This window comes from Myotis brandtii, unplaced genomic scaffold (assembly GCF_000412655.1).
Source record: "Myotis brandtii unplaced genomic scaffold, ASM41265v1 scaffold1327, whole genome shotgun sequence".
Classification (NCBI taxonomy): Eukaryota; Metazoa; Chordata; class Mammalia; order Chiroptera; family Vespertilionidae; genus Myotis; species Myotis brandtii.
The window spans coordinates 76,046-103,975 of NW_005354705.1; the positions used below are offsets into that span (position 1 = coordinate 76,046).

Below are 27,930 nucleotides of genomic sequence, written 5' to 3' on the forward strand. Positions count from 1 at the left end.
ATTTTTAAAGGAGCTGTCATCAAGTTTTTACATACTTAAAAGTCGGCTACTCTCCAAAAGAGAAAAAATTAGTTAAACAATTTACATTAAAAATAGATAGGTCTGGCCCTAGCCGGTTTGGCTGTGGATAGAGCATCGGCCTGGAATTGACAGGTTCAATTCCAGTCAAGGGCACCAACCTTGGTTGCAGGCTCCTCCCTGTCCCAGGCCTTGGTTGTGTGTTTTGTGTGAGGCATGATCGATGTGTTTCGAGGAGGCAACCAATCAATTGTTTCTCTCACATCGACATTTCTGTCTTTCCCTCTCTCTTCCACTCTCTCTAAAAATCAATGGAAAAATATCCTCGGGTGAGGATTTTAAAAAAATAAATAGATAATTCTGGCCCTGGCCAGGTGGCTCAGTTGATTGGAGCATCATCCCATACACCAAAAGGTTGCATGTTCAATCCCTGGACAAGGCACACATGGCAGGCAACCAATCAATGTTTCTTTCTCTTCTCTTCCTCTCTTCTCTCTCCCCACTTCCTCTCTCTCTAAAAAAAAATCAATAAACATATCCTCAGGTAAGAATTAAAAAAATAAATAAACAGACTGATAGGTCTGGCAGTTATAGCGAAAGGCAGATTTAGCTAATGTAGACAACCCTCTACCTCATCTTCAATTCACAAACACTGAAAAATGCCAGATAAAATGCAGCATATTTGAAACTGCATAGCTCATTATGAGCTATTACTTCACATTCATTTGGACAGCTATTATCAAAACAACAGAAAATAAGTGTTGGTAAGGATGCAGAGAAATTAGAACCCTTTTGCATTGCTGGTAGATATGTAAAATATATGGTGATTTCTTTAAAAATTAAACACAGACTAGCATATGATCCAACAATTCCAACTCTGGGTATATACCAAAAAAAAGTGAAATCAGGGACACAAATGGATATTTATATACACATGTTCATAGCAGCATTAATCACAATCACCCAAAAGCAGAAGCAACCTAAGCGCCCATCATCAAATGAACAGATAGATAAAGTGTGGTATATACATACAATGGAATATTATCCAGTCTTAAAAAGGAAGGAACCCAGCCAGTGTGGCTTAGTAGTTGAGTGTCGACCTATAAACCAGGAGGTCACAGGTGGATTCCCGGTCAGGGCACATGCCTGGGTTATGGGCTCAATCACCCATGTGGGGTGTGCAGGAAGCAGCTGATTATGATTCCCTCTCATCATTGATGTTTCTCTCTCTCTCTCTCCCCCTCTCTTCCTCTCTGAAATCAATAAAAATATATTTTTTTAAGAAAGGAAATTCAAACACTTTCCACAACATGGATGAACCTTGAAGTCATTATGCTAAGTAAAATAAGCTAGTCACAAAAGGACAAATACTATATGATACTACTCAGTATTCAAACTCAGGAGGGTTATCTGGGTTGCAGAGGTCCCCTCTGAGGAGCAAGGGGTCCCAGGCCCACATCAGACACCCCAGCTTAGGGTTCCAGTGCCAGGAAGAGAAGTCCCCATAACTTCTGGCTGTTAAAGCCAGTGGGGTTTGTGGCTGAGAGAGACAGAGGGCTGCTGGAGACTCAGGTGTTCCTCTTCAACAACCCACATATAAACTTATTTGGACTCCCTCTGAACTGCAGTGCTGGGGCAGCAGCTCAAAAGGCACCCAGGACATCCAGGGAGGCACTGAACTATCTGGCATCAGGGTCAGCATGGGGTGCTATATATGAGTTTCTATGAACCTGGCTATGGCTGTTAGCCCACCATGGTGATTCCCTAAAACCCCACCCCACCCAACTTGCTGGGCCAACCCAAGCTGTTTCTAGTGGTTTTTCCATGCAAATGGTTTATTTTCAGACTGTTCTAAAATCTCTCAAACAAGCAGCATCTGGCCTCGGCATGCCCTGTACCTCCTGTTAAGTGGCCCTAGGCCTGGCACTCATAGCAGCCAGCCTTAGTTCACAACTTGGCTTCTTCTGGGCATCTCCAAGCCCAGCACAAGTAGCAGCCAACTGCAGATTGCTTTGTAGCTCATGCAGGGTGGCCTTGGATAGGGCACAGATGGTGGCTGACCTTGACCTGCACCTCCTGAAATGTCCCAGAGCCATGGCAGACAGCTGCAGATCACGTTGAAGCACCACCCAACCACCTCCACAAGCAACACACTCAAGGGGAAGACTCAGCGGGCACCAGAGCCCTGCTGAAGTAAGTTCTGCTCTGTGGAGTGGGCCCCAGAATAGCTGATTCTCCACAGTGGTCACAGCCAGTCCTCACAGCCAATCAACCTGAGGGTAAATCCCTCCCATTGAGGTGCCAACAGCAATCATCGCTCAACTACAACAGGAGGGTGCACACAGCCCACACAGGAGTGCACAACTGGAGTGCCCAGCTCAGGGGAATGGAGAGGCTGTGACACTGGATGCTACAGGACACCTACTACATAAGATTAGAACTCTTAGGGAAAAATATTTTCATTATTACTCCTTATTGTAAAAATCTTTCTTGTGTTCTTTATACCTGGATGAAATAATTTTTGAGACTGCTAAAACCAACAAATATAAGCTGCATTTATTGTGTAAAAATTAAGAATGGTTCAGGCTATATAAAGGTAGTTGGATGTAAAATGTGCTAAATCTCAGCTTCTAGAAGAGTTGATTTTGAACTCAATCACCCTTTGAGAGAAGACATACCAGCTCGCATAATTTCATCAACCAGGAGAATGTTCGCAGCAATCACTGTGCTGAAGAAAAAGATGACAGGGTGAGTAAAACCTCCAACTCACTCTTATCTTTTCTCCATAGCAATCTGCAATTACTAAAGGTACTTTGTTTTTCAATGATGTTGGTGTGAGATTTTCTGAGACACAGCTATTATAAATACAAACATTACCCTTGTATTATAAATTCAATTCTTTTGCTAATAAAGTGGAAGCCTGATTGTATTTTCCAGCAAAACTGACCTCATTTTTAGCACATTATTTGATTTTCCCACTGTGCATGGGTACTATTTCAGTAAAGTCATTTCTTTCCCTTTCCCCTCAAATAAACAGAAAGATTAACATTTCCTATAACTTACATTGCTAGAACTAAAATGTTACAGGGACTATAAAATGGCAGAAGCCAGTCTTAATAACTGAATACCATGCCTTTTCATACACTTAGCCATTTTTCCAATGCAGGATGACAAAAATAATAGAAAAAATTTAATGTTATCAATTATGTCCCCAAAAGTCTTTCTTTTATTAATACAAACTTACCAAGAGTGAAGAAGTTGTTTTTTCACACAATAATTATCCCAAACTCCTGCATCTGCAGCTACCATTGGCTCACCTGCAAAGTAAAAACAAGCTATTTTAATACTATAATCTACACTAATAAAAGAGAAAAATGGTAATTAGCGTACGACCGCTACCCTTCCCATTGGCTAATCAGCATATCCTTATGCAAATCAACTGCCAACTAAGATGGCGGTTAACCACCAACAAAAATGGCGGCTAATTTGCATACGCCCAGGCGAAAGGGGAAGGACTGAAGAATGGTGATCGGCAACCCAGGCGGCAGGCAAGAACTAGGGGGTGGGCAAAGGCCGCCTTTCCCCACCCCACAGCCGGTGATCGCCATTGGAAAGCCGGGCAGCAAACCCGACCCCAGGGGCTGGGGTTGCCGGCTGGCCTGTGCCGAGCAATGGTGGCGACCGGAGGCATGAGGGCTGGGGCGCAGGCCAGGCGGCAACCCCAGACCCCCCGGGGGCCGGGGTTGTCGGCTGGCCTGTGCCCAGGATCCCCATGGCATCGGAGGGCAGGAGGGCCCAGGTGCAGGCCAGGCGGCAACCCCGGACCCCACTGGGGCCGGGGGTGTCAGACATCCTTCTGGGAAGAAAAAGATGACAGGGTGAGTAAAACCTCCAACTCACTCTTATCTTTTCTCCATAGCAATCTGCAATTACTAAAGGTACTTTGTTTTTCAATGATGTTGGTGTAAGATTTTCTGAGACACAGCTATTATAAATACAAACATTACCCTTGTATTATAAATTCAATTCTTTTGCTAATAAAGTGGAAGCCTGATTGTATTTTCCAGCAAAACTGACCTCATTTTTAGCACATTATTTGATTTTCCCACTGTGCATGGGTACTATTTCAGTAAAGTCATTTCTTTCCCTTTCCCCTCAAATAAACAGAAAGATTAACATTTCCTATAACTTACATTGCTAGAACTAAAATGTTACAGGGACTATAAAATGGCAGAAGCCAGTCTTAATAACTGAATACCATGCCTTTTCATACACTTAGCCATTTTTCCAATGCAGGATGACAAAAATAATAGAAAAAATTTAATGTTATCAATTATGTCCCCAAAAGTCTTTCTTTTATTAATACAAACTTACCAAGAGTGAAGAAGTTGTTTTTTCACACAATAATTATCCCAAACTCCTGCATCTGCAGCTACCATTGGCTCACCTGCAAAGTAAAAACAAGCTATTTTAATACTATAATCTATAATAATAAAAGCATAATATGCTAATTAGACCGGATGTCCTTCCCGACGACCTTCCGGGGGCTGAGGCAGAGGTGGCCACCACGGCGGCAGGGGCCAAGCCCCTTGCACGAATTCCATGCATCGGGCCTCTAGTGTTAATATATTAACATTTGTTGTATATTCTAACAATATTTAATATACCACCAAAACTGCTATTGTCACAGTAACCAATGACCTCCATGTTGTCAAATCCACTGGTCGATTCTCAGGCCTCATCTATCAGCAGCACTTAACAGTATAGGATGTTAACACACCTGATCATACCCTCCTGACTGTTCTTCCTCCACTTGTCTTCTAGGACGGCAAACTTGCCTGTTTTTTCTTTTGCACTAGTGGCTCCTTTTCTGTCTGCTTTGCTGCTTCTTCCTCTTCTTCCCTGAGCTCTTACTGTTGGAGTACCTAAAAGCTCAGACCTGGATTCTTCTCTTCTCTCTACACTAACTTAGATGATCTCATCCAGTCTCTACTTAAACCATATACACTCCGATGACTCTCAAGCTTTCATCTCCAACCCAGACCTCTTTCTTGAGCTCCAGACTCATACATCCAACCGTCTATTTTACTTGGAAATCTACAGATACTTCACACTTAACTCTGAAAAACTTAATACTGGTCACCACCACCCACTACAACCTGCTCTGCCCACAGTCTTCTCCAATGGCAATCCCGACCTTCTAGTTGTTGTTCAGTTAACTCCTCTGCACAGAGTAGCCAGTGATCCTTTTAAACATAATTAGGCCATGTCACACCTCTGCTCTAAATTGCTCCCTATTCCACTACAGTAAAAATCCGGGTCCTTAGACTGGCCTATATGCCCCTACATGACTTTGTACTACCTCCCCAATCTCCTTCCTCCTCCTCTAAAATATCAGACAATGATTTTTTCCACTGGCCAGTCCCTCTGCCTATGATACTCCTTCCTCAGAGCCCCACACGGCTACATTCCTCACTTTTTTTTCTCAACAGACATATTCTCATTGATGACCATCCTCTTTAAATTGAAACCCCCTCCCAACCCTCCTGTGCTAACATTCACAATCATCCTATATTGTTATTTTATTTTTTTCATAGAATTTATTACTCTTAAAAAATGCTAAAAATAACTTACGTATGAAGTTTATTTTTTACTGTCTATCCTTGCCCACTACAACATAAGCTCACAAGAACAAGGACTTTTGTCTGTTTTGCTCTGTGTGAATTCCAAGAGTCAAATAACAAGCACTCAATGACTATTTCTTAAATGAATGAATAATTTAAAAAGTTCAAAAGTAAACTAAAAGGCACCCAAAATTTAAATATTAAAATCATCCAAACTTCCACCCCCTTACTAAGTTCTGGGTCACTATAGTATAACATCTTTCTTTATTAAGCAGCTAATTTTTCTTCATTTTCTTACCTGTATTCAAATCAATACCAACAGGTTGTTCTGATTCTAAATGCTCAGCCTGAACTTTTACTAGTGTTTCCTGAGGGTCATAACCAGAATTCTGAGCAAGAACCTGGAGAAATAAAAATAACAATAAATGTATGCGTGGAATACCTTCACATATATATGTAGATATCATATATTTTTTAAAAAGGCACTGCTCTCTAGTCTTGGGAAAATATATTCACAATATAATAATCAACTCCTTTTGAGGAATTTCATTCTTAATCTAAATCAAATGATTATTTTATATATCTAGCATTTTTATATTTACTTAAATATTTTCCCTATGTACAGCACACTAAATTCTGAGTAGGGTATTAGAGTTCCCCCATCCCCACCCCAATAAATTAATTTCCCTCTTTGCAAAAGATTTTAAAAACAAAAGACATGAAAGGAAGTAGAATGGTATTCTTGTTTCCTCTAGTTCTTCTAGCCACATGTCTTCCAGTTTTTCCTGGGCACTTACAAAAGGAAGCCTGCATATTTGCAGCATCTTTGTGTTCCTCATCAACAAGAGGAGAGTCATGACCTGTGGCAACAGGGATGGAGATACCTGCAGTCCAACCCAGGTTTACTGCAAGTGGTCCCAAACCAACAGTTGATGAGTAAAAAGGTATGACCAATGTATACTAGGTTTACCAATTTGCTTCAACTAAAGGATCATTATTTATTGACTTTGCTGCTTTGGGGAAAGAAAACCTTAGATTTCTGATTCACAAAGATTCCACAAATTATGAATAATTTTAAAGCAATTATCAAACAGACTTTGCTAGCATTGTTAGTAATGTTGTAATTCATGGTAACAGCATATTTGAAAGTTTTTCTGTGCTTCTAAGTGGTTTATAACCAGGTTAAGACAAAAGCAAAGGGATGTTAGTTCTCTGTCCTACTGATACATGAAAAAATATTTGGTGTCTCTCCTTTTCTAAGGAATTATAATGAAAATGGAATGCAAGGTCATATTTGGGAGTGCTAAACATCCTGAAGTTCTCACTTTGCACAATTTAAAGTGATAATACTTTGGATACCATCAACAAAATAAAGGTCTACTCTAAAATCTAATTAAATCTTAAATTGTAAACTTTTTCATTATGATTAGTTAATCAAGCAGCATTTTTGAAGGAAATTTTTGGAATTACTTCAACTTTTGGAACTCAGAGAACATCAGTAAAGCAAGGGGGTAATTTGGCTATTTCATTAAACTCCTATAAGGATTCTGAGCTGTTATTCCAAAAGTTTCCCTGCTTTAGCTATAAAAACATCTTAGACAAAACTGTGAGTAAATGCAAATAAATATGTCTGCTGTTAGATAATATATGCAAATTATAATGAAACGCCTTATGTCTAACCAGTTGTTCTTTGGCCATTAGGATAGTTGTACCTTAGGAATAATGAGTAAGGCATCAGCAAAAGCTTGGACTCCAAGGCGAGCTCTTCCTTTTATACTGTGCTTGTACTTCATAAGAGCTTCAGCTATTGCCACTTCAACTGCACCAGCTCCTGGAACCACACAACCTATTGGAAGCGAAAAAAATTGACAAGACATGCCATACAGAAAAAGAAAACAGAAAAAGGCAACTAGCTATTCAAGTGTGCTTTATTATCTTGTCTATTTCTAAAATATATATAAATATATACAGAAGTAAAATAAGTTGCACAGCTCAGTGATTACTCAGATGTCTTTTTACCATTATTTCATATCTATCTTTTTGTTTACCAGATAAATCTGGCCTATTTTTATAAAATTTATTACTCTATTTTTGAGATATAATTCACATACCATAAAATTCAGCTTTTTAAAGTTATACTTTTCAGTAGTTTTTAGTATATTCACATGAATGTGCAACCATCACCCCTATCTTATTCCAGAACATTTAAAAAAACAACAACAACAACAACCCTGTATCCATTCACAACCAGTCTCTATTTCCCCTTTGCCCAGCCCCTGGCCACCACTAATTTACTCTTTGTCTGTATGTCTTTGCTTTTCCTGGATATTTCGTATAAGTGGAATCACATAATACATAGCCTTTTGTGTCTAGACTCTTTTACTTAGCATAATGTTTTCAAGGTCGTCATGTTGTACCATATATCAGTATTTATTCTTTTTTGTGGTTAAATAACACTCCATTGTATGGGTATACCATTTTTGTTTATACATTCATTAACTAATGGATATTTGAATTGATTCCACTATTTGGTTATTATGAAAATGCTGCTGTGAACATTCAGTTACAAGTTTTTTGGGTGGATATGTTTTCAACTCTCTTGTGTATATACCTAAGAGTTGATTTGCTGGTTCACACAGTAACTCTGTGTTTAACTTTTTGAGGAGCTGCCTAACTGTTCCCCATGAGCAACTGTATATGAGGGTTCCAACATTTATTATTGTCCAGGTCTTTGACCATAGCCATCCTAACATGAAATGGTATCTCTTTGTAGTTTTTATTTTTATTTCCTTAATGACTAATGATGTTGAGCATCTTTTCATGTGCTTATTATTCTATTTTAAACGTGTGTTTTTATTGAATTATTTATCCTAACTCCTTTCAAAAGGTAGCTGGTTATAAATTATCATACACACACACACACACACACACACACACACACACACATATCTACACTAATAAAAGAGAAACATGGTAATTAGCGTACAACCGCTACCCTTTTCATTGGCTAATCAGTGAGTATAAAGCGCCCCAACTCCCCAATCAGCCCTGCTCTGAGCCTGACCAGGGGCTGCACTTAGGGATTGGGCCTGCCCTCTGCCACCCGGGAGCAGGCCTAAGCCAGCAGGTCGTTATCTCCCGAGGGGTCCCAGACTGCGAGAGGGCACAGGCCGGGCTGGGGGCCCCCCCTCCCCCGCCCCCCGAGTGCACAAATTTTTGTGCACCAGGCTTCTAGTATATGTATAAAAGCCTAAGTGACCAAACAACCAAATGACCAACCGATCACTATGATGCACACTGACCACCAGGGGGCAGATGCTCAACACAGGAGCTACCCCCTGTTGATCAGTGTGCTCCCACAGCAGGAACACCACTCAGCTGACCTACGGGCACCAGATGCCGGGCTCACAGCTGGCAAGCATGGCTGTGGCAGCACGAGCCTCTCCTGCCTCCACAGCAGCGCTCCTGAATGGTGGCAGTGGTGGTGGCAGGCACAGTGGGGCCAGGATGAGCAGGAACAGCGCAGTGCCCGGCCCAGGATCAGGCTCCTCCCTGGCCGCCTGTCGCTTTGCGCACTACTACATCCCCCGAGAGGTCCCAGATTGCAAGAGGGTGCAGGCCAGGCTAAGGGACGCCACCAATGCACGAATCTGTGCACCAGGCCTCTAGTTAAATAATAGCTAATATTCTTCCCGAATCTTTCTTTTTTATTTTTTTATTTTTTTCACTTACAGTTTAGATTCAATGTTATTTTGTATTAGTGTCAGGTGTCTAGCATAGTGGTTAGACAATGATAAACTTTACACTGCACCTGAGGTAATGAAATTCGTTCTAAGCAGTAAAAGCTTCTTATGGTTTTAAAAATTAAAAAATGATAATACAGCATTAAATTAAGTGCTTTTCATTTCATAAATAGAAGATAATTAAAATGGCAACATACTATTAACAATATTCCAAAGGGAAAAACCGTCACAACCCAAACTATAAATTGCCCAAAGTAAAATGAAATAATAGTTATCATTAATATATTTTAAGATAGTATACATACCAGATAGATTTATTACCACTTTAAAAATATGAGAGTTTCATATCCATCACACAAAAAACAACTTACCATCTTCAATGGCATTTCGAATGGCACGAAGTCCATCCCTTACAGCATCCTTGATTTGTGTGAGAGTATGCTTATTTGGTCCCTTAACCAACAAGGTGACAGAGCGAGGGTTAACACAGTCCTCAACAAAAGTGAACTTTTCTTCACCCTAAAGGATAATACAAGAAGATATAACTTTAATATGTAATGTCATTATGTCAATCTTCTTGTGAATTTTTCTTGTCAAACATAACTAAATATATGTTAAAAGCAGATAAGTTATATTTAAACTCTTAATATTTAGGTAAATAAATTATAAAATCTATCCTGTGTATTATTCAGACTTCAAAATGTAAAACCTGAATTAAAAGTTTCAATATTTAAAAAAGGAGGTAGTTTACTGTTTACTTTCTAACCACTGCCCCCAAAGATACTCACTAATGCATATTCGTGTACAATACCAGCATGTCCCAAGCAATCTACACTGAGGTCTTCAAGAGAATTCAAAGCTATTCCACCACAAGCAAGAGTGAGTCTGAAATTACATGTATGTCAACATAGCTTTGGTTATGGAAAACATAAAGACTAATTTCTTAAAGGTGAAAAGATATCTAACATGGAAGACTTCATTGTCACTGTATTATATTGCTTCTAAATCTGTTTTAACGAAATAAATAAATAAATAAATAAATAAATAAATAAATAAATAAAATCTGTTTTAAGAAGAAGAAAACTGCCCAGCCAGTCTGGGTTGAGTGTTGACCTATGAGCCAGGAAGTCACGTTTTGATTCCTGGTCAGGGCAGCTGATCAATGATTCTCTCATCTTCATTGATGTTTCTATCTCTCTCCTCTCCCTTCCTCTCTGAAATCAATAAAAAAAATTTTTTTTAAAGATGAAAACCTTTCTTATATTTCAACAAAGTTTTGAGGTAGGTTAATCTTGATTTTTGACAATTACATTATTTACTGAAATCAGAAACAAAATTTGAAATTTGTACACTACTATTTTGCTCAACAATGTTTGCATATAAGCTAAAAGGAAGATATGGGATAATTTCAAATTAATCTGTTAATAAACTTACCTTTCCATATTTCTTCTTTTTGCTCTACGAAGAGCTACTATATCATGTTTTGCAAGTGCATCTAAGGACAATGGATCAATTCCCTATAATCAAATTAGCACAAAAGTTACAAGCATGTTTTAAGCTAGTGGTCCTAAAACTTTCTGATCTCATCACTGCTTCACACTCTTAAAAATTCTTAAGCCCCTAACAAAATAATCTGATGAACAGTAATAGATCCAGAGACATAGAAGGAAGCATGGAACAGACTGTTGAACCTCAGAGGGAAGGTGTGGGAGGGGTGGGTGGGAAGAGATGCATAACCCGTGGACACAGACAATAGGGTGGTGAAGGCCTGGAGTGGGGAGTGGGGGTGGGCTAGAGGAGGTCAATGGGGGACAAATGTAATACTTCCAACAATAAAAATTTTAAAAAGATAAAAAATAAAAAGCCCCAATGGAAACAGAGAGAGGTGCTGGGTCAGGGAGCAGCAGGGGCATGCAGCTAGAGCCCCAATGGTATGGCTCAGTGGTTGACTGTCAACCTATGAACCAGGAGATAATGGTTCAATTCCCAGTCAGGGCACATGCCCGGGTTTCGGGTTTCGATCATTGATTCTCTCCCATCACTGATATTTCTATATCTCTCTCCCCCTTCCTCTCTGAAATCTATAAAAATACATATTTTTTAATTATTAAGAGCCCAAAGCACTTTTATGTAATCTGTACCTGTAATATTTATCATATCATTAAAATTGAGGAATTTTAAAATATTTATTAATCTATTTAATATAATAAGAAACCATTTATGTTAACATAAATAACATTTTTTAATAAAAATTTACTCTAGTTTCCTAAACAAACAAAAAATACAGTGAGGGTGAGACACTGTTTTAGATTTTTATAAATCTTTTTAATGTCTGTTATATATGTTTTTTATTTTTTCTATTGATTTTTTCTTTAAGAGGGAGAGGGAGAGGGAGAGGGAGAAGGAGAGGGGAAGGGGGAGGGGGAGGGGGAGGGAAGCATGGATATGAGAGAGACATCAATCAGTTGCCTCCTGTACACACCCCTACTGGGGATTGAGCCTGTAGCCTAGGCATGTGTCCTGACCAAGAATCTAACCAGCAAACTTCCTTGCAGGGGATGATGCTCAACCAACTGAGCCACACTGGCCAGGGCTTTAATGTCTGTCTAAATAGAAGACAGCTGGATTCTCCTATCTGCTTCTGCATTCAATTTGGTGCAATATGTTGTTTTGTCTAAAGTATAAGAAGAAAACCTGGCCTCACAGAGACATATATTAGAAAAGAGAGGAAGAAGTGTGTGGGGGAGAGACCAAGATGGCGGCATAGGTAAACATATTTTAATAGCCTTTTCAGATAAACGTGGACATTCTTCTTTGATACTATACCAAAACTCAGTAAGTGGTCAGTTTCAATGTGGAATATGGAACCATATCAATGAACTCTGCATACTCTGCAACATTGAAATCCATTTGTCTATCTTGCACTTTGAATTGATTGTTAGGCATTTAGAAAATATTGGTTCACTAAGTTAGGCAGAGCTTCCAAATGCTGACATATTCATGGTAATACAATATCAAATATGTCACCTTTGCTAATATCATCACAAATGTTATCAGAAAAGCCTTTTAAACATAGGAAAGCTGTCAAGTTCACAGTGGCAGATACAGGTTTTCCAAAATTCTAATTTTTGTTTGAAGGCTCAAATGTTATCACTGGAAACAAATACCGTCAGTTGTTTTCCTTCAAGTGGCAGGATTGCTGCATTCATTTCTTAGAAGAAACTACCAAGCACCCATGTCTAAATAAATATAGTTTGTCAGTCATCCTTTCAAGTAAAAATGCATTGCATGATTCTCAATTACACAAGAGCTTTCCTTCGACACAACCATATTTCGATATGCCACAAAAGTGTTTTGTGCATACTTCATATTTTGTCACACAGAATTATTTAAGGATCAACATTTAATAAAATTAATAAGCTTTACTACTTCATAAAGGCATTCTTAAATGAACTCCCTTTTTTTTAAACTGCCAGTGTGTGGTAGTATGGCAATAAAGCGTATGATGACTACCAGTATAGTTTGGTGCTACTGCTTTGATTTGTGCTAAGGCATCAGCAGTTTTGCATCATCATTGCAAATGTCAACACAATATAAAAAGCATTATTACTAATATTATGAAAATAGTTTTGTCCTCACCATCTCCCTGAAATGGTCTTAGGGATTCCTTCACGTCCACAGACCACACTTTGAGAAACACTAAAGAACATTTACAAATAGTTAAAATCTAAACATTTTTTCTCACCTTTTGATTAATAACAACAAATCCTTTGTTGGAATGAGCACAGACTTTTTCTTTCAGGTCTATTATTTTTTGTACTCTATCATCAATAAATTTTCTTTCAGCTTTTACCAATTTCTCTTTTTCTTGAGCAGTCTTATAAAAGAAACCAGAGCTCACCTCTCTAAAAAATTAATAAAAACAAGCTAGTAAAGGCAGTGGGGAGAAGAGGAAAAGGTAGGAGTTTACACTAAACAGTGGGAGGAAAGAAAGAGATTAAAAAACACTTTTAGAAAAAACAGTTTCAAATGTTATAAAGAGTAAATGACATACATACGTTTTTTCATATTCTAGTGATACATTGCAAATAAGGATATATGCATCTTCTACTCGCTTCTTCATTTCTGGGTGACGGGCACCATGATCCAAAACTAATCCTCTGATTAACCTATTAAAAATATGTAATGTTTCTTACCTTCTTTGAATATACACTCTAAAATTTGATATAAAATTAGAATTATACTTTTTTAAAGATATTTTTATTTATTTCTGAGAGGAAGGGAGAGCGAGATAGAAACATCAATGATGAGAGAGAATCATTGATCGGCTACCTCCTGCAAGCCCCCAACCGGAGACCAAGCCCACAACCCGGGTACATGCCCTTGGCTGAAATCAAACCTGGGACCCTTCAGTCCACAGGCCAACGCTCTAGCCACTGAGCAAAACCAGCTAGGGCTAGAATTATACTCTTAAAGGTGTAACAGAACTTCTAGGGCATACACCGTTTCCTTACGCCAACTTTAATCCTAACACACAATTAGTAAAATTGGAAAAGATAATCTACTTTACACACTGTGACTGTTAAGTCACAATGAAATCAACCCAGAATTATCCTCTAAATTATGTGGCTCAAACATATGACACAGCTGATCAAGTAATGAAAGGTAGGCACACAATGAGCTTCTAAGGAACATTTATTTGTTCAAAATAATTATATGGAACAACTGAAAATTGTTAATCTAAATGTCCAACAATAGAGTACTATTCAGCAAATAATGGCCCAGATATTTCAGTCATAAAAACTATGCAATAACATGGAAAAATATTTACAGGGATGGCTGATAAACACAGAGTGACAAATTGCATATAAAACATGATTATAACTGTTCTTTAAAAAAAATAAGCACTTAGGCATTGAAAAGAAAAAAAAAATGAAAGAAAATTAAAGAGTAGGCGCTTATGCTTGAGTGGTTAGGAACACAGATCATGTTGAGGGGTCTTTTTTCCTGTTTTCTAAATGTTCCTTCAAGAGTAAATATCTTTGTAACTCTTCAAAATTCATTTATGCCCAATTAGGGAATGGCATTTCTACTGAATCTTTTATAACCAATATTTGTTATACATTAAAGATATAATTTTTTGAATAGTTAAATATAAGGAAGTTTTCAGTTTTAGTCTAACTAGATTACTCTAACTCCTAACTTAACGTGAAGATATTTTAATTAGGAAGAAACAAACTACATGTTCAATATTCTTCACTCTTCAAACATCCTTTACTGTTCCCCCCACCTCACTCTCAGCAAATGTCCTTGCTTCTTCAAGAAAAAAAGAAACACTGTCCCATCACTACCTCTTATGAATCCACCAGCACTTGAACCCGAACCTCCTATGATTACGAATGATCTGTCCTTGCTCTTCTCTAAGGTTAACTCCTCCACTTGTGTACTGTATTCCTTTCCCCTCTCTGTTCCTGCATTGTCCCCTATTCCCTTACACTAAGTCTTTCTGCCTAAAGGAGCATTCTCATCAGGATACTAATGTGCCATAATTCCCATCTTTAAAACAAAGGATTCTTTGGGCCCGGCTGGCACGGCTCAGTGGTTGAGCATCGACCTGTGAACCAGGAGGTCACAGTTCAATTCCCCGTCAGGGCACATGCCCACGTTGCGGGTTTCCGGGCTCTGTCCCCAGTAGGGGGTGTGCAGGAGGCAGCCGATCAATGATTCTCTCTCATCACTGATGTTTCTATCTCTCTCTCCCTCTCCCTTCCTCTCTGAAATCAATAAAAATATATATTTTTTAAAGGAATCTTTGGGTTGAAGCCCCATTCCCATGTTCTCTTCTAGCTACTACCCTATTTCTCTCCACCCTTTTGTGGATAAACTCCTCTGAGTTGTCTACATTTGCATCCTCACTTCTTCCCAAACCATTCTCTTGAGCCCACTTCAATCTGACTTTCATGTCCACCCCTTTACTGAATGAACTTTCATTAAAGTTACCAAAAAACTAAATTTTTCCCAAATCTAATAGTCAATTCTCAGTTCACAACAATTTGCTCAAAATTTCAGCAGCATATGACATAGCTTATTATTCTCTCCTTCTTGAAATACTTTCTTCTCTTACTAGTAGTTTCTGGGACACTACCCTCTCTTGGTTTTCCTCCTATCACACTGGCCACCCCTTCTCAGTTTCCTTTGCTGAATGCTCCTTATCGTCTCAATTCCAAATACTGGAGTGTACCAAAGTTCCCAATCCTTAAATTTCTGCTTTTCTTCATCTATATTTACTTCCCAGATGATCTCATCAACTCTTGCAGCTTTAGGTCATCCGTACACTGATGACTTCCAAACATGTATTTCCAGTCCAGACCACTATGTGCACTCCAGAACATTTCTCCAACTTTTACTCAACCACTAATAGGCATCTAAAAATACAACATTCCCCAAACTGAACTCCTGATTTATTTCCCCAAACCTGCTCCTCCCAGTCTTCTCCATGACACCTCCAGTTTTCCAGCTGCTCATGCAAAAACCCAAGAGACATCCTGACTCCTCTGTTCCTGCCACATTCTATGTCAAATCACCAAGAAGTCCTCTTGCTCCTTCTAAGTATACCCTGATCTAAACCATTTTCATTTCTCACCTATTAGCACAACAGATTCCTAACTGGTCTCCTACTTTTGCCCTTACACCTCCCACCCCACTCCAGTGTATTCTCCACATAACAACCACAGAGCTCCCTCTGAAATATAAATCAAAAACTGGTTGCCCTCAACAATAGTAAACTAATTTGGACCAACACCAATACCAAAAACAATGTTGGGTTAAAAACAAGAAAACCTTTAAATGCTAGAAAGCTATAAGATAATAAAGAGTCACAAAATAATTTTCTTTTCAAAACTGAAAGGAAAACCAGAACTCTAAGAGGTAAGTAGAGAACTGTGGGATCTCCTACTGCAAAGTCATTTGACAATTCAGGCAAATCTGAACTTTGGTTTCAATGACCTCACAATGAGAGGGGGCAGAATTAAAAGTTCAAAGTTCATCCAAGGTACAGGGTCTAATAGAAGGCCCTCTTCACATTAAGTGGGAACCTCAATAGGCTATATACTCAGGGCATAAACCAGAAGGATGAACTAAAAGCAAGCAGCCCTCACATGAATTTGCAGTTAGAATTCACAACTGGATATTCCCAAAAAGCCTCAGATGTGGATGTAATTTAGTATCTGGGCTCCTTACAGCAGCAAATTCAAAATTCTCTGCAGAAAAGCACCTTCATCCTAGGTCTCAAATTATTTCTACAAATACTTTTTTCAAACATAATGAGTAGCACATATAGAAATAAAGTATGATGTGTGAGAAACAGCAAAATACAATAAACACCATAAATAGACAAGCCAGACTTTAAATAACGTAATTATCAGACATGGACTATACAGTGTGGGGCAAAAGTAGGTTTAAAGTTGTGAGTATGCAAAAACAGTTTATTCTTGCATTATTATTTATTAATATTGTATTATTTACTTGTTTTACAACTGTAAACCTACTTTTGTCCACCCCTGTATGTTTAAAGAAATAAAATGTAAGTTTGGGAAGATATGCAAGGAATAGGAAACCATAAATAGTGACATGGCAAATTTAAAAAACAACCAAACAGAACTTCTATAAATAAGTAAAGATATATATACATATTTTAAAAATAAAGTATTTACTGATGAATTATGATATCTGGACTGGCTTCAGAATAATCCAAGTTTAGGGCAGGGGAAAGAGAAAATGAGTCTATAAGGGTTTTTTTAGCCATCATCTGAAAATAGATAAAGATGAGTGACAGATATGTCACTATTCTATTCTACTTTTATATATGTTTAGAATTTTCCATGATAGAACATTTAAAATTAGTTAAGTCCCAAATCAACAAGATGCCATATACTCTGAGTATATACATACTCAGACAATGTCAATTGCATGGCCCCTCTTACCTCATCATCTGCTACAACTTTTTCCTCTGATTCTGCTCTAGGCACAAAGGAACACACAAGCACATTTCTGCCTCGGGGCCTTTTCAACTATTATTCCCTCTGCCTAGAATACTCTACTTCCAGATATTCAGAGACCTCCTTAGTTCTCTAGTTTAGTTTCATGTCGCTCTAAAATCACACTTTTTCTCACACACACAGTTACTCTAGCATTTAATATCACTTATTTGTTTACTATCTCCAACTAGAAATGTAAGCTTCTTGGAGAAAGAAACTGGCTCTGGTAAGTATCCAATTAATATATGTCGAATGAATAACCAATGAAACTAATGAAAGAGTATCTGAAGATAACCAAATATTCTAGAATCTATGTATTGCCAAAGTTTATGTAATTTACTTTGTATCTGTTTCTGATTTGTGCTTCATCTCCATGATTTCTACCATGAAGAGATCAATAGGATAACCCGGTCTTGTAATAGCCAACACAGAATCCACCACGGCCTGAAAGAGAAATGAATGAGAACAGTAAGTTATTTGGACTACTAGAGAACACCACTGGTCCAGGTAATCTATCACCAGACTAAGCAGGCAAAGAGCTTCAGGCTCCAAAACACGGGGCAAGGCCAAAAAGGGCCTCTTGGTCATAGACATTAATAATTACAGCCTACAGGGATTTCAGAGATCATCAAGTCCAAACCCTTTATTTTACAGATAAGGAAACTAAGACAAGAGTTTAAGAAGTTATGCTCTTGCCCAGCTGGCATGGCTCAGTGGTTGAGCATCAACCCAAGAATCAAGAGGTTCGGTTCCTGGTCAAGGCACATGCCCCAGTTGCAGCCTCAATCCCCAATATGGGGCATGCAGGAGGCAGCCGATCTCGATGTTTCTCTCATCGATGTTTCTTTCTCTCTATCCCTCTCCCTTCCTCTCTCTCTAAAATTAATAAAAACATATTTTTAAAAAATAAGTTATGATCTTAAAGATCTTAAAACAAGTAGTAGCCAGCCAGGACTAGAATTCAGGTCTCTGGAACTGCCAAGCCACTGCTCCTACTATACCAAAACTGCTCAAACTTTTCCACCAAAGGACACCTTAATAAAAAAGAAGGGAATCTAACATAAGGGTAGAGCTCAAATTTGCTAGCTATTAACAATAGGAAATTTTTAAGTCTTGTGTTTTATCATGAACACTTTCCACGTCATGACATTATACATACATGTTTGTTTTAATGTGAAATAATACTTTTCTTCAAAAATCATAAAGTAAAATTGACACTTCAGAAAGATGTGTTTCATTTATTCTGTTAAATATCGCCAGGTATATGCAATTTGAGAAACAGCCCAATACACCCGTTGTTTAGCTCAGAGAGTAACATAAAATGACCACAGAAATAAAGTGCTACAGTATAACCATCCTAAAATGTAAATAAAGCAAAAAAACAAACAAACACAATTTCTTAGAAAGATTACTTGATGTAGTATAATATTTGGTTTTGGAGCCTAATAGGATATGACAAAAAAAATATTGGATAGTGAGAGTATCAGTGTTTGTATAACTCCAAAAGGAAATGTGGGGCCCTAACCAGAGAGCATGAAGATTCTGAGCAACTTGCTATATGTATTCCAACAGCAAAAATTACAGCAGTCTTTATTTAGACTCTGCTCAGTAAGAAATTGTCTGATTGTAGTCTGATATCCCAAATAGGTTTTCCTGTTGGTAAGGAGAATTTACCAGAAATAACAAGTATTCCAGTCCATTTGTGATTTATATTCCTCAAAGTAACTTAGTATGACAGCATTCTGACTTATATGTCAATGTCTTGTGAATTTGGTTATGAAATCATCATTCCTAATACATTAATATATTCAAATTTCAGAAACTGCAAAGCTAAGGAGCAATGATATAACTAAACCATAGCCCCTTGATAAAAGGCTTCCCAAAACACCTAATCTTGTCCTTATATTACATACATTCTACCTTTAGAAGTGATCAAAACAAATTATGCAGTTCCCAGAAGTATTAGCAAATCAATCGTGCTTCATTAAAGTTGCAACCTTAACTACAAAGCACACTGTCAAAACAGCCTCTCCAGGTATAACCTCATGTAGTTAACATGAACCTCTAGGTATGAGACCAGTACTTCACTCCACTGGCTTCCACAGGGGATGAGCCAGAGGCAGCCAAGGACCCCTCAACTTTCAAATTAACTTAAAAGAAGGCTTAATGTAATACTGTTGAAAAAAAATTATACATACTGTTCTGACCAGTCAAATCTAGTAAGCAAGTCTATAATGTTTGTCTTCCATAATTTATTTTACATACAAAAAACCACATGCAATAGTTGAATATCTTATAGGAAAAAGAAAAATATCACCATGTGTCAGGCTATACTCTTTCTGAATGTAAAAAATTAATCACATACCTCTATTAACACATCAGCCAGTTCAGCATGAACTTTAGTTTGTAGAGATGTTCTAGCCACCTCTAAGAGGATATCCCTTTTCATCTCTTTTTTAATTTTAATTTCTTCCAAAACATCAAGTGCTTTTTTCTTTGCCGCTTCAAACCCTTCAGCTATTATTCTAGGGTGCAAGCCCTATTAAAACAACATAAAACTATAAATTATAAAGTAACTCATCCAAAGTAAAAGTAACCATCCTTTCCTATTAATAGGTATGTCTGCAAAAAGTAATAGTACATCAATGCCACTAAATATAAGTGTATGATATAATTTATAAAAGTAGTTTTTCAGTGCTTCACATTTAAAACAATCTCAAACTTACAGAAAAATTCTAAGTCTAGTACAAAAAAACTACAAAAGTCCTTTTTATTTCTGAAAATTATGACACATTGATATCATATGGTCTTAATATATCATAATGGGCACAAAAGAAGTCCTTTTAATGCAGAGAAAAAGAATCAGCACTGGCTTAGAGAGAAGTGGCAGACAGACACCACCCTCATTAAATGTTCAAAGTTAACACCACAGTCATGGGACAAATAGACATCATGTGCCTCATGATATGATGCATTAAGAACACTATAGCACTTCTATGGCATTCCTGCCAAAAGTTTATAACCTGAGTCTAATCTGAGGAAACAGTCAAATCCAAATTGAGGGACTTTCTACAAAATAAATGGCCTGTACTCTAAAAATAATACTACCATGAAGCACAAATGACGGCTCAGGAACTATTCCAGCTTAAAGGAAACTAAAGAGACATGACAGCTGAATGTAATGCATGAACCTAGATTTTCTTCTGCTATAAAGGACATTATTGGGATAAGTGATGAAATTTGAATAAAATCTGTATCAATTTGTCAGTGTTAATATTAATTTCCTGGTTTTGATCACTATACTGGATTATATAAGAGAATTCCCTTGTTTTAAGAAATATTTAGATGGTCATATCTGCAACTTATCCTTATAGCATTCAAAAAAATGTACCTTATTACATATATAAAGACACATATATACATTTATTTTTTTATCTGAGAAAGACAAGTATCATTCTTTGAAATATTCTTGCAACTTTTCTAGAGCTGACATTATATCAAAATACTTTTTAAAAACAGTATTTTTTTTTTAAGTAATACACAAACTTACTGAAGCTGGGACTGGATCTAATTTGTCCCCTTCCTCCATTCCTTTACATCAGTCCTATAACAATTTCTAAAAGTTGCCATCTATTGAGCATTTGAGCCAGACACTATTCTAAAGAGGTTTACATATATTATTTAATTTAGTCCTCTGGACACTATGAATTGGGAGTTGTTATTATTCCTGTTTCACAGATGAGAAAATTGAGGCTTAAAGAAATAATGTAATTTGCCTTAGCAGGTCTGACTCCAGAAGATGTTAATAATGATTTTCAAAACATTTTTCCTGTCTAGGACGGACTTCACAATTCCTCACCCAGACTACTCTAAAAACCTCCAGTCTTTTGATTCCCTTAAAACTGTCCCCCAAATATTTAAAATGCAAATCTGACTATATCACTCATTAGTACGTTAATATGAATAGTATTCTTCTTGGTTAGTATACCATATGCTCTCCATGATCTGGCTCCCACCTACTTCTCCAGCCGATTCACTACTGTCCACATCACTTTAAACTCCACCAGCACTAAACTTCTTGTAGCTCTACACCCATATTGTGTTGCTTCTCTTCTCTTGTGCCTTTCCTCATGTTTTTCCTTCTGCCTGGAATGCCACTCCCCTAACTCCTGACTCTTTCATCTGGCTCACTCTTTCTCATCCTAAAGATTTAGCCCAGGCCTTGTTTTCTCCAGAGAGTGCTACCTGACTACCCCCGGCTAGTTTAGGACATCCCTCCCTGTGCTGCCACACAGGTTCATAGTTATGTTAACGTCTGTCAGCATCTCCCCCTTTCCTAACTTCATTTTTTCTAACCCAACCTTCATTTTGTTTAGGTATCCCTCGTCCTCCAGTGCTTCAGGGGAAGCTGACCCTATCCCTAGTTCAAGGGTTGGGCCCTGGTTAGATTAAGTCAATTCCCTAAAAACTGTTATTGGTTGGGATAACATAAAACCAAAATTGGCCCAATCACTTAAAGCAGTGGTTCTCAACCTTCTGGACCTTTAAGTACAGTTCCTCATGTTGTGACCCAACCATAAAATTATTTTTGTTGCTACTTCATAACTGTAATGTTGCTACTGTTATGAATCGTCATGTAAATATCTGATATGCAGGATGGTCTTAGGCGACCCCTGTGAAAGGGTTGTTCGACCGCCAAAGGGGTCGCGACCCACAGGTTGAGAACCGCTGACTTAAAGGAAGGACTTATATTCCATAGTTGGGTGAATGGTATTCTCTGCTCTGTCCTGCTGAGTGTTGCTAAGGGAAGGAGGTAGCCTTGATTTCCTCTGACAGTCTTACAGTCAGGATGAAAATAAGCCTTATGATGAAACAGCATTATAAGTAGAAGGGCTAAGAGACAGAAAGAACCTACTTGATAACTGACTGAATTTTTTAATCAACTGGCCCGAGAAGCCTGCCTTATCTCTCTGTGTTCTGTTATAGGAGATCATTTCTTTGTTTAAGTGACTTTTAGTCCAGTTTCTACTGCTAACAGCCAAAAGCATTATGAAATAAGTTGCAGGTACTGAATTAATAGTCAATTCCCAATACTAAATGAAACACACAAAAAAGTAATAATTTTAGCACTTTGACCAGATTATGCTTTGCTGAAACTGTCCTTGAAAGAGAGGAAAATTCAAATACTTAGAGAAGACAGGTAAGTAATACCAAGAAAAGACTACAGATTGAATAAAGGCACAGAGGTAGAAATGTCTGTAATGATTTCAGAGGCTAGTGAATGGAGGAGTCTGACTAGAGTAGATAGTTTATAAAGGGAAAGAAAACTGGAAAAGTAGGTAAATTCACAATGTGGAAGCCTTCAACATTTTTCTCGAAAAGTAAAGCCTCTCCAATAAATAGTGTTGGAAAAACTGGAAAGCCACATGCAAAAGAATAAAATGAGACTGCTATTTGACACCATACCCAAAAATTAACCCAACATGGATTAAACACTTAAATATAAGATCTGAAACATTAAAAACATAGAAGAAAACATAAGTACCTAAACTTACAGACCTTGGTCTCAAACTGGCTGTTATGAACCTGACCCAAAAGCAAGGGAAGTAAAAGCAAAAATAAATAAATGGAACTACATCTAACTAAAAAGCTTCTGCACAGGAAAAGAAACCATCAACAAACCAACCAACCAAAAAGGCAACCAACCAAATGGGAGAGGTATTAGCAAACAATACTCCAATAAAGGGCTAATACCCAAAATATATAAGAAACTCATGCAACTCAACAACAAAACAATCCTATTAAAAATGGGCAGAGGACCTGAACAGACACTTTTTCCAAGAAGACATACAAATGGCCAAGAGATATATGAAAAGATGCTCAACTTTGCTAGCTATAAGGGAAATACAAATCAAAATCACAATGAGATACTACCTATTAGAATGGTTATTTTCAAGAAGACACAAAATAACAAATGCTAGAGAAGATGTGGAGAAAAAGGAATCCTCATTCATTGCTGGTGAGAATGTAAACTGCTATGGCCACTATGGAAAGCAATATGGAGGTTCCTCAAAAAAAAAAAATGAGAATAGATCTACCATGTGACCCAGCAATCCCTCTACTGGGTATCTACCAAAAAATTTTGAAAACATTTATTCATAAAGATATATGTACCCCTATGTTCATTGCAGCATTATTCACAGTAGCCAAGACATGAAAATGGCTTAAGTGTCCTTCAATAGATAACTGGATAAAGATGATGTGGTACATATATATAATGGGATACTACTAAGCCATAAGAAAGGATAAAATACTGCCATTTGCAACAACATGGATGGATCTTGAGAGTATCGTGATAAATAAAATATGTCAGACAGAAAAGGAGAAGAACCATATGATTTCACTCCTATGTATGATATAAAACAGAAGTCAACAAACAAAACAAAACAAACTCATAGACACAGACAACACTATGGTGGTTACCAGAGGAGAAAGGGTGGGGAGAGGATGAAGAGGGTAAAGGGGTGCCAAATACATGGTCACCAAAGGAGACTAGACTTTGGGTGGTGAGTACACAATGCAATACACAGGTGATGCATTATAAAATTGTACACTTGAAACATGTAATGTATTAACCAATGTCACCTCAATAAATTTAATTTTAAAAATAGTAAGTTTTCTCCAGTTTTTTTTAAACCACAATTTGTTTCAACTTTATCAGTGATGTGTTTTTTTTCTTAGGCATTAGTCATGGGTTCATGGCTAATTTTGTACCTTTTTAAATCTCTTAAATTTTCCATTCTAAAAAGAGGTATATAATTTCCATAAAAGGCATTGTTTTGTTGTTTTTTTTTTGGGGGGGGGAGTTCATTATTCTTTTCATTTATAATTGTCCAAAAATATCTTCATAAACATTAACCTTTGCCCTCTAAAATTTGCCCAGCTATTGTGGCTTACTGGTTGAGCATCAACCCATGAATCAGGAGTTCATGGTTTCATTCTGGTCAGGGCACATGCCCGGGTTGTGGGCTCGATTCCCCACTAGGGGGCGTGCAGAAGGCAGCCAACAATGATTCTCATCATTGATGTTTCCATCCCTCTCTCTGAAATCAATTTTAAAAATTAAATAAAATTAAACCAGTTTACTAGTGTAAAAACAAACCCAAGTTTCCATTCAAAATATAGTACTACATGATTGTGAATTCTACGAAATTATAATACCTCAGAAATGTAACGATCAGCTTGTTTTAGTAATTCCCCAATAATTAGAACATTTGAAGTAGTACCATCTCCTGTAATGTCATCCTGGGCTGTTGCTACTTTAGCTATCAAGGAAGCTGTTGGGTGTTGAATTTGCTGGAAAAAGCAAGCAACAGATTTAAAAAAGAGAGAGAATAAAGAAATAAAGAAATAGTCTGCCAAAAACAAGATAACCTAAGGGTCAATAGTAAAATCAAGAAATGAAATAAGGGTGAAGGCCTGGAGAGGGGAAGGGAATAGGAAGGGGGGCGGTGGTCAATGGGGGAAGAAAGGGAGACATCCATAATACTTTAAACAATAAAGATTTTTTAAAGAAATGAAATAAGCATCATTCTACAAGTTCACAAGTTTTGTATTATCAGTTATTAATAAATGTCAAGACTGAGAGTTAAAAGTTGAGAACTAATGAGATTTGAACATTTTATAAGAGTCTTTGCTTCAGAATGCAATGACATTTCCAAAATTAGATTAAATCCTTAAATCTCAAAGATGAATATATTTACCAAAATTGCAAAGGACTTTTTACTTTTCCATGATTACAAAGAACATAATGTGATGCCTTTAAAAGATTCAACTAATTTGGAAGCATCCCTAAGCTATTACTAAAACTATACTAAGATTTGAAAACAGCCAAAAAAAATTTTTTATTGAGGTTTAATCCAACAAGTATACCTCATGATTGCAATATTTAGCTGAAAGCCTTGGTTTAAAGATATACAAATTGTATTATGCTCTCAGTTAAGGCTTATTAAGGTTTATTAAAGTCAGCAGCAACAGCTCACCATCTCATGAAGCAGCACATTGCCATCTTTGGTGAGTTTGATATCACCTGCACCAGAAACAAGCCTGTTCAGAAAACAGTGATGTTATTAACTTCGTATGGCAAGAGTCAAGCAAGACATAGCGCTTGCCACTCCACTCTCATTAATATAGGGAACTGGGCTTGGAAAACTTCCATCATCCGGAGAGATACCACAGTAAGCCCCTCATTTGCAGCCCACAGAATCACTTTTCCCCAGATGGACTGCTATGGTGATTTCACTCCAAATGGACAATTTACAAGTTTAAGGATTAAGTGCAGTTGGTGAGTTATGACAGTGGTTTGGTCCAGAAGAGTACTTGGAAGTCTACAAGCCACACATTTGTGAATTTCCTGCAGGTTTATTTTGGCGAAATGTTACCATTCATTCACTCAGTGTAGTTTCTTCCCTCATCCCTCACATTTATTAGAGCATCAAATTCTGTCATTCTACAACCTAAAAGCCTCTTCCAACTACTCCCTCCTCTCCATTTCCAGTCATCATCATCTGCAGTGTGGACTATTTAGTATCCACATATATCTGAATTTGAATCTACCCTCCATTTATCTTTCTATAAAGCAGGATGACTCAGTCAGCTCACTGATCAAAAATCCTCCAGCCCAGCTGGTGTGGCTCAGTGGTTGAGCATGGACCTATGCACCAGTAGCTCATTGGTTCAAATCCCAGTCAGGACACATGCCCAGGTTGTGGGCTCTATCCCCAGTGTGGGGCGTGCAGGAGGCAGCCAATCAATGATTCTCTCTCATCACTGATGTTTCTTTCTCTTTCCCTCCCTTCTTCTCTGAAATCAATATATATATATAAAATTTTAAATTCTTCAATGATTTTCATGTTCTCCATCATTTTCAAGGTAAAATGCTTACTACTCAGCAATGACATAGTTGACCCGTTCCCATCTGGTTGTATCTATTTAAAATGTTTCATCTACAAAATGAAATCTTGTGGGCAAATCTTATGGTTCCCTTAATACATCACGTTTGTTTTTGTTTCTCTTGGGTTTATGCCAACTGATTTTCTTGTTCCTGAAGTTGCTCTATCTAAAAGACCTTTGCTCACTTCTCCAGCTGGTGAATTCTAACTCATCTTTCAAGACTCTGATAAAAAAAAAATAATAATAATCCGTTATTTGAATCTTTTCCTTCCCCATTATCCCATCAATAATCAGTCCCTTTCCTTGGTGTTATATATTATATGATTAAAAATACAATGCCTGGCACATATTTTTAAACGTATATATAATATTATATAGAATATACATCACATTCGTTCCTAACAAGTCCCCTTAAAAACTAAAACTTTATCTTGGTCATCTCTGTGTTCTCAGCATCCCATAATAAGCACCCTCTTTTACTGTTAATGTATTTTGCTCATTCCTGAGGCTGTATGTCTCCTCTTACACCTTTTACTGTTAATTTGCTCATTCCTGAGGCTGTATCTCTCCTCTTACACTTTTTTCTGTTAATTTGCTCATTCCTGAGGCTGTATGTCTCCTCTTACACCTTTTACTGTTAATTTGCTCATTCCTGAGGCTGTATCTCTCCTCTTACACCTTTCTCTGTTAATTTGCTCATTCCTGAGGCTGTATCTCTCCTTACATCTTTTTGCCCTCGCTCGTCTTTCCTTCACTCTGTCCTAAATAATGGTGCTAAATAAATACATGCTTAATGGATGAACAGATATGAAGAACCCTAGGCACAGAGCATCCAAGTAACTTGCCAAAGGACTCGCAGATGGAAGGGAAACTGGGAATTGAACCCATACCTGTCAGGCTCCAAAGCCCATGCCCTCCCCACACCTGCCGACCATCACCAAAACGAGGGGCCTACAGGCTCACAGCCTTAAGGAGCAGGGGCGTCAGATGGCTTAGGTTTCACTGGAAAAACTGAACTTTCAAACTGCATATGAACCTTAACGGAAAGTTGGTGGGGGGGGAAGGGGCGGGACAGGGAGTCACAGCTTCCCTCGTGGGGCCTTTTGCTCGGGGAGGCTTTTCTCCTCCTCCTCCCGCACGGGGCTAGAGACGACCTCAGGGCAGGAATGAGAAGGAGGGAATCCAGGCCCACAAGTGTGTCCACATGGCGCCGATCGCTTCGCGGAACGTCGGCCGACATCGCGCCCCGACACCCGACACACCCCCGGCGCCCTAACCGCCGCTCTAACCGCCGGTCCGACCGCCGCCTCACATTTTCATGGTGCCCTTCGGACCCAAGTTGGTCCGCAGCACATCCTGCAGCCCTCGGGCAGCGCATATATTGACCGCCAAGGCCGCCTGGGCCCGCGCCACCTCGGCCTTGGCGTTTAAGGTCTTGATGGCAGCCATAGCAGGACGGTGGAAGGACCACCTGACCGCCCCGAACAGCCCGAGCCGCGATTCTGAGGTAAAACCCAGCGCCTTGGTCCACGCTCAGGAGCTCCAGCCAATCCTCGC

At 38.2% G+C, this 27,930-nt stretch overlaps 1 protein-coding gene across 2 annotated transcripts; it reads right to left on the reverse strand.

Moving 5' to 3' along the window:
- Positions 1–2,552: 2,552 nt before the first annotated feature.
- CCT6B (chaperonin containing TCP1, subunit 6B (zeta 2)) lies at positions 2,553–27,898 on the reverse strand. 2 transcript variants are annotated; one of them, XM_005860200.2, is made up of 14 exons: positions 27,686–27,898; positions 25,464–25,527; positions 24,643–24,777; positions 19,787–19,960; positions 17,762–17,865; positions 13,444–13,554; positions 13,131–13,290; positions 10,820–10,902; positions 10,174–10,270; positions 9,757–9,904; positions 7,355–7,488; positions 5,941–6,043; positions 4,393–4,465; positions 2,553–2,746 (listed from the first exon to the last, which is right to left on the reverse strand). In XM_005860200.2, the coding sequence occupies exons 1-14, from the start codon at positions 27,820–27,822 to the stop codon at positions 2,674–2,676; spliced, it is 1,596 nt and encodes a 531-aa protein (XP_005860262.1). In that variant the 5' UTR covers positions 27,823–27,898; the 3' UTR covers positions 2,553–2,673. The 2 variants fall into 2 exon arrangements, with proteins under 2 accessions (XP_005860262.1, XP_005860264.1); XM_005860202.2 differs by lacking the exon at positions 24,643–24,777.
- Between the last annotated feature and the right edge of the window lie 32 nt (positions 27,899–27,930).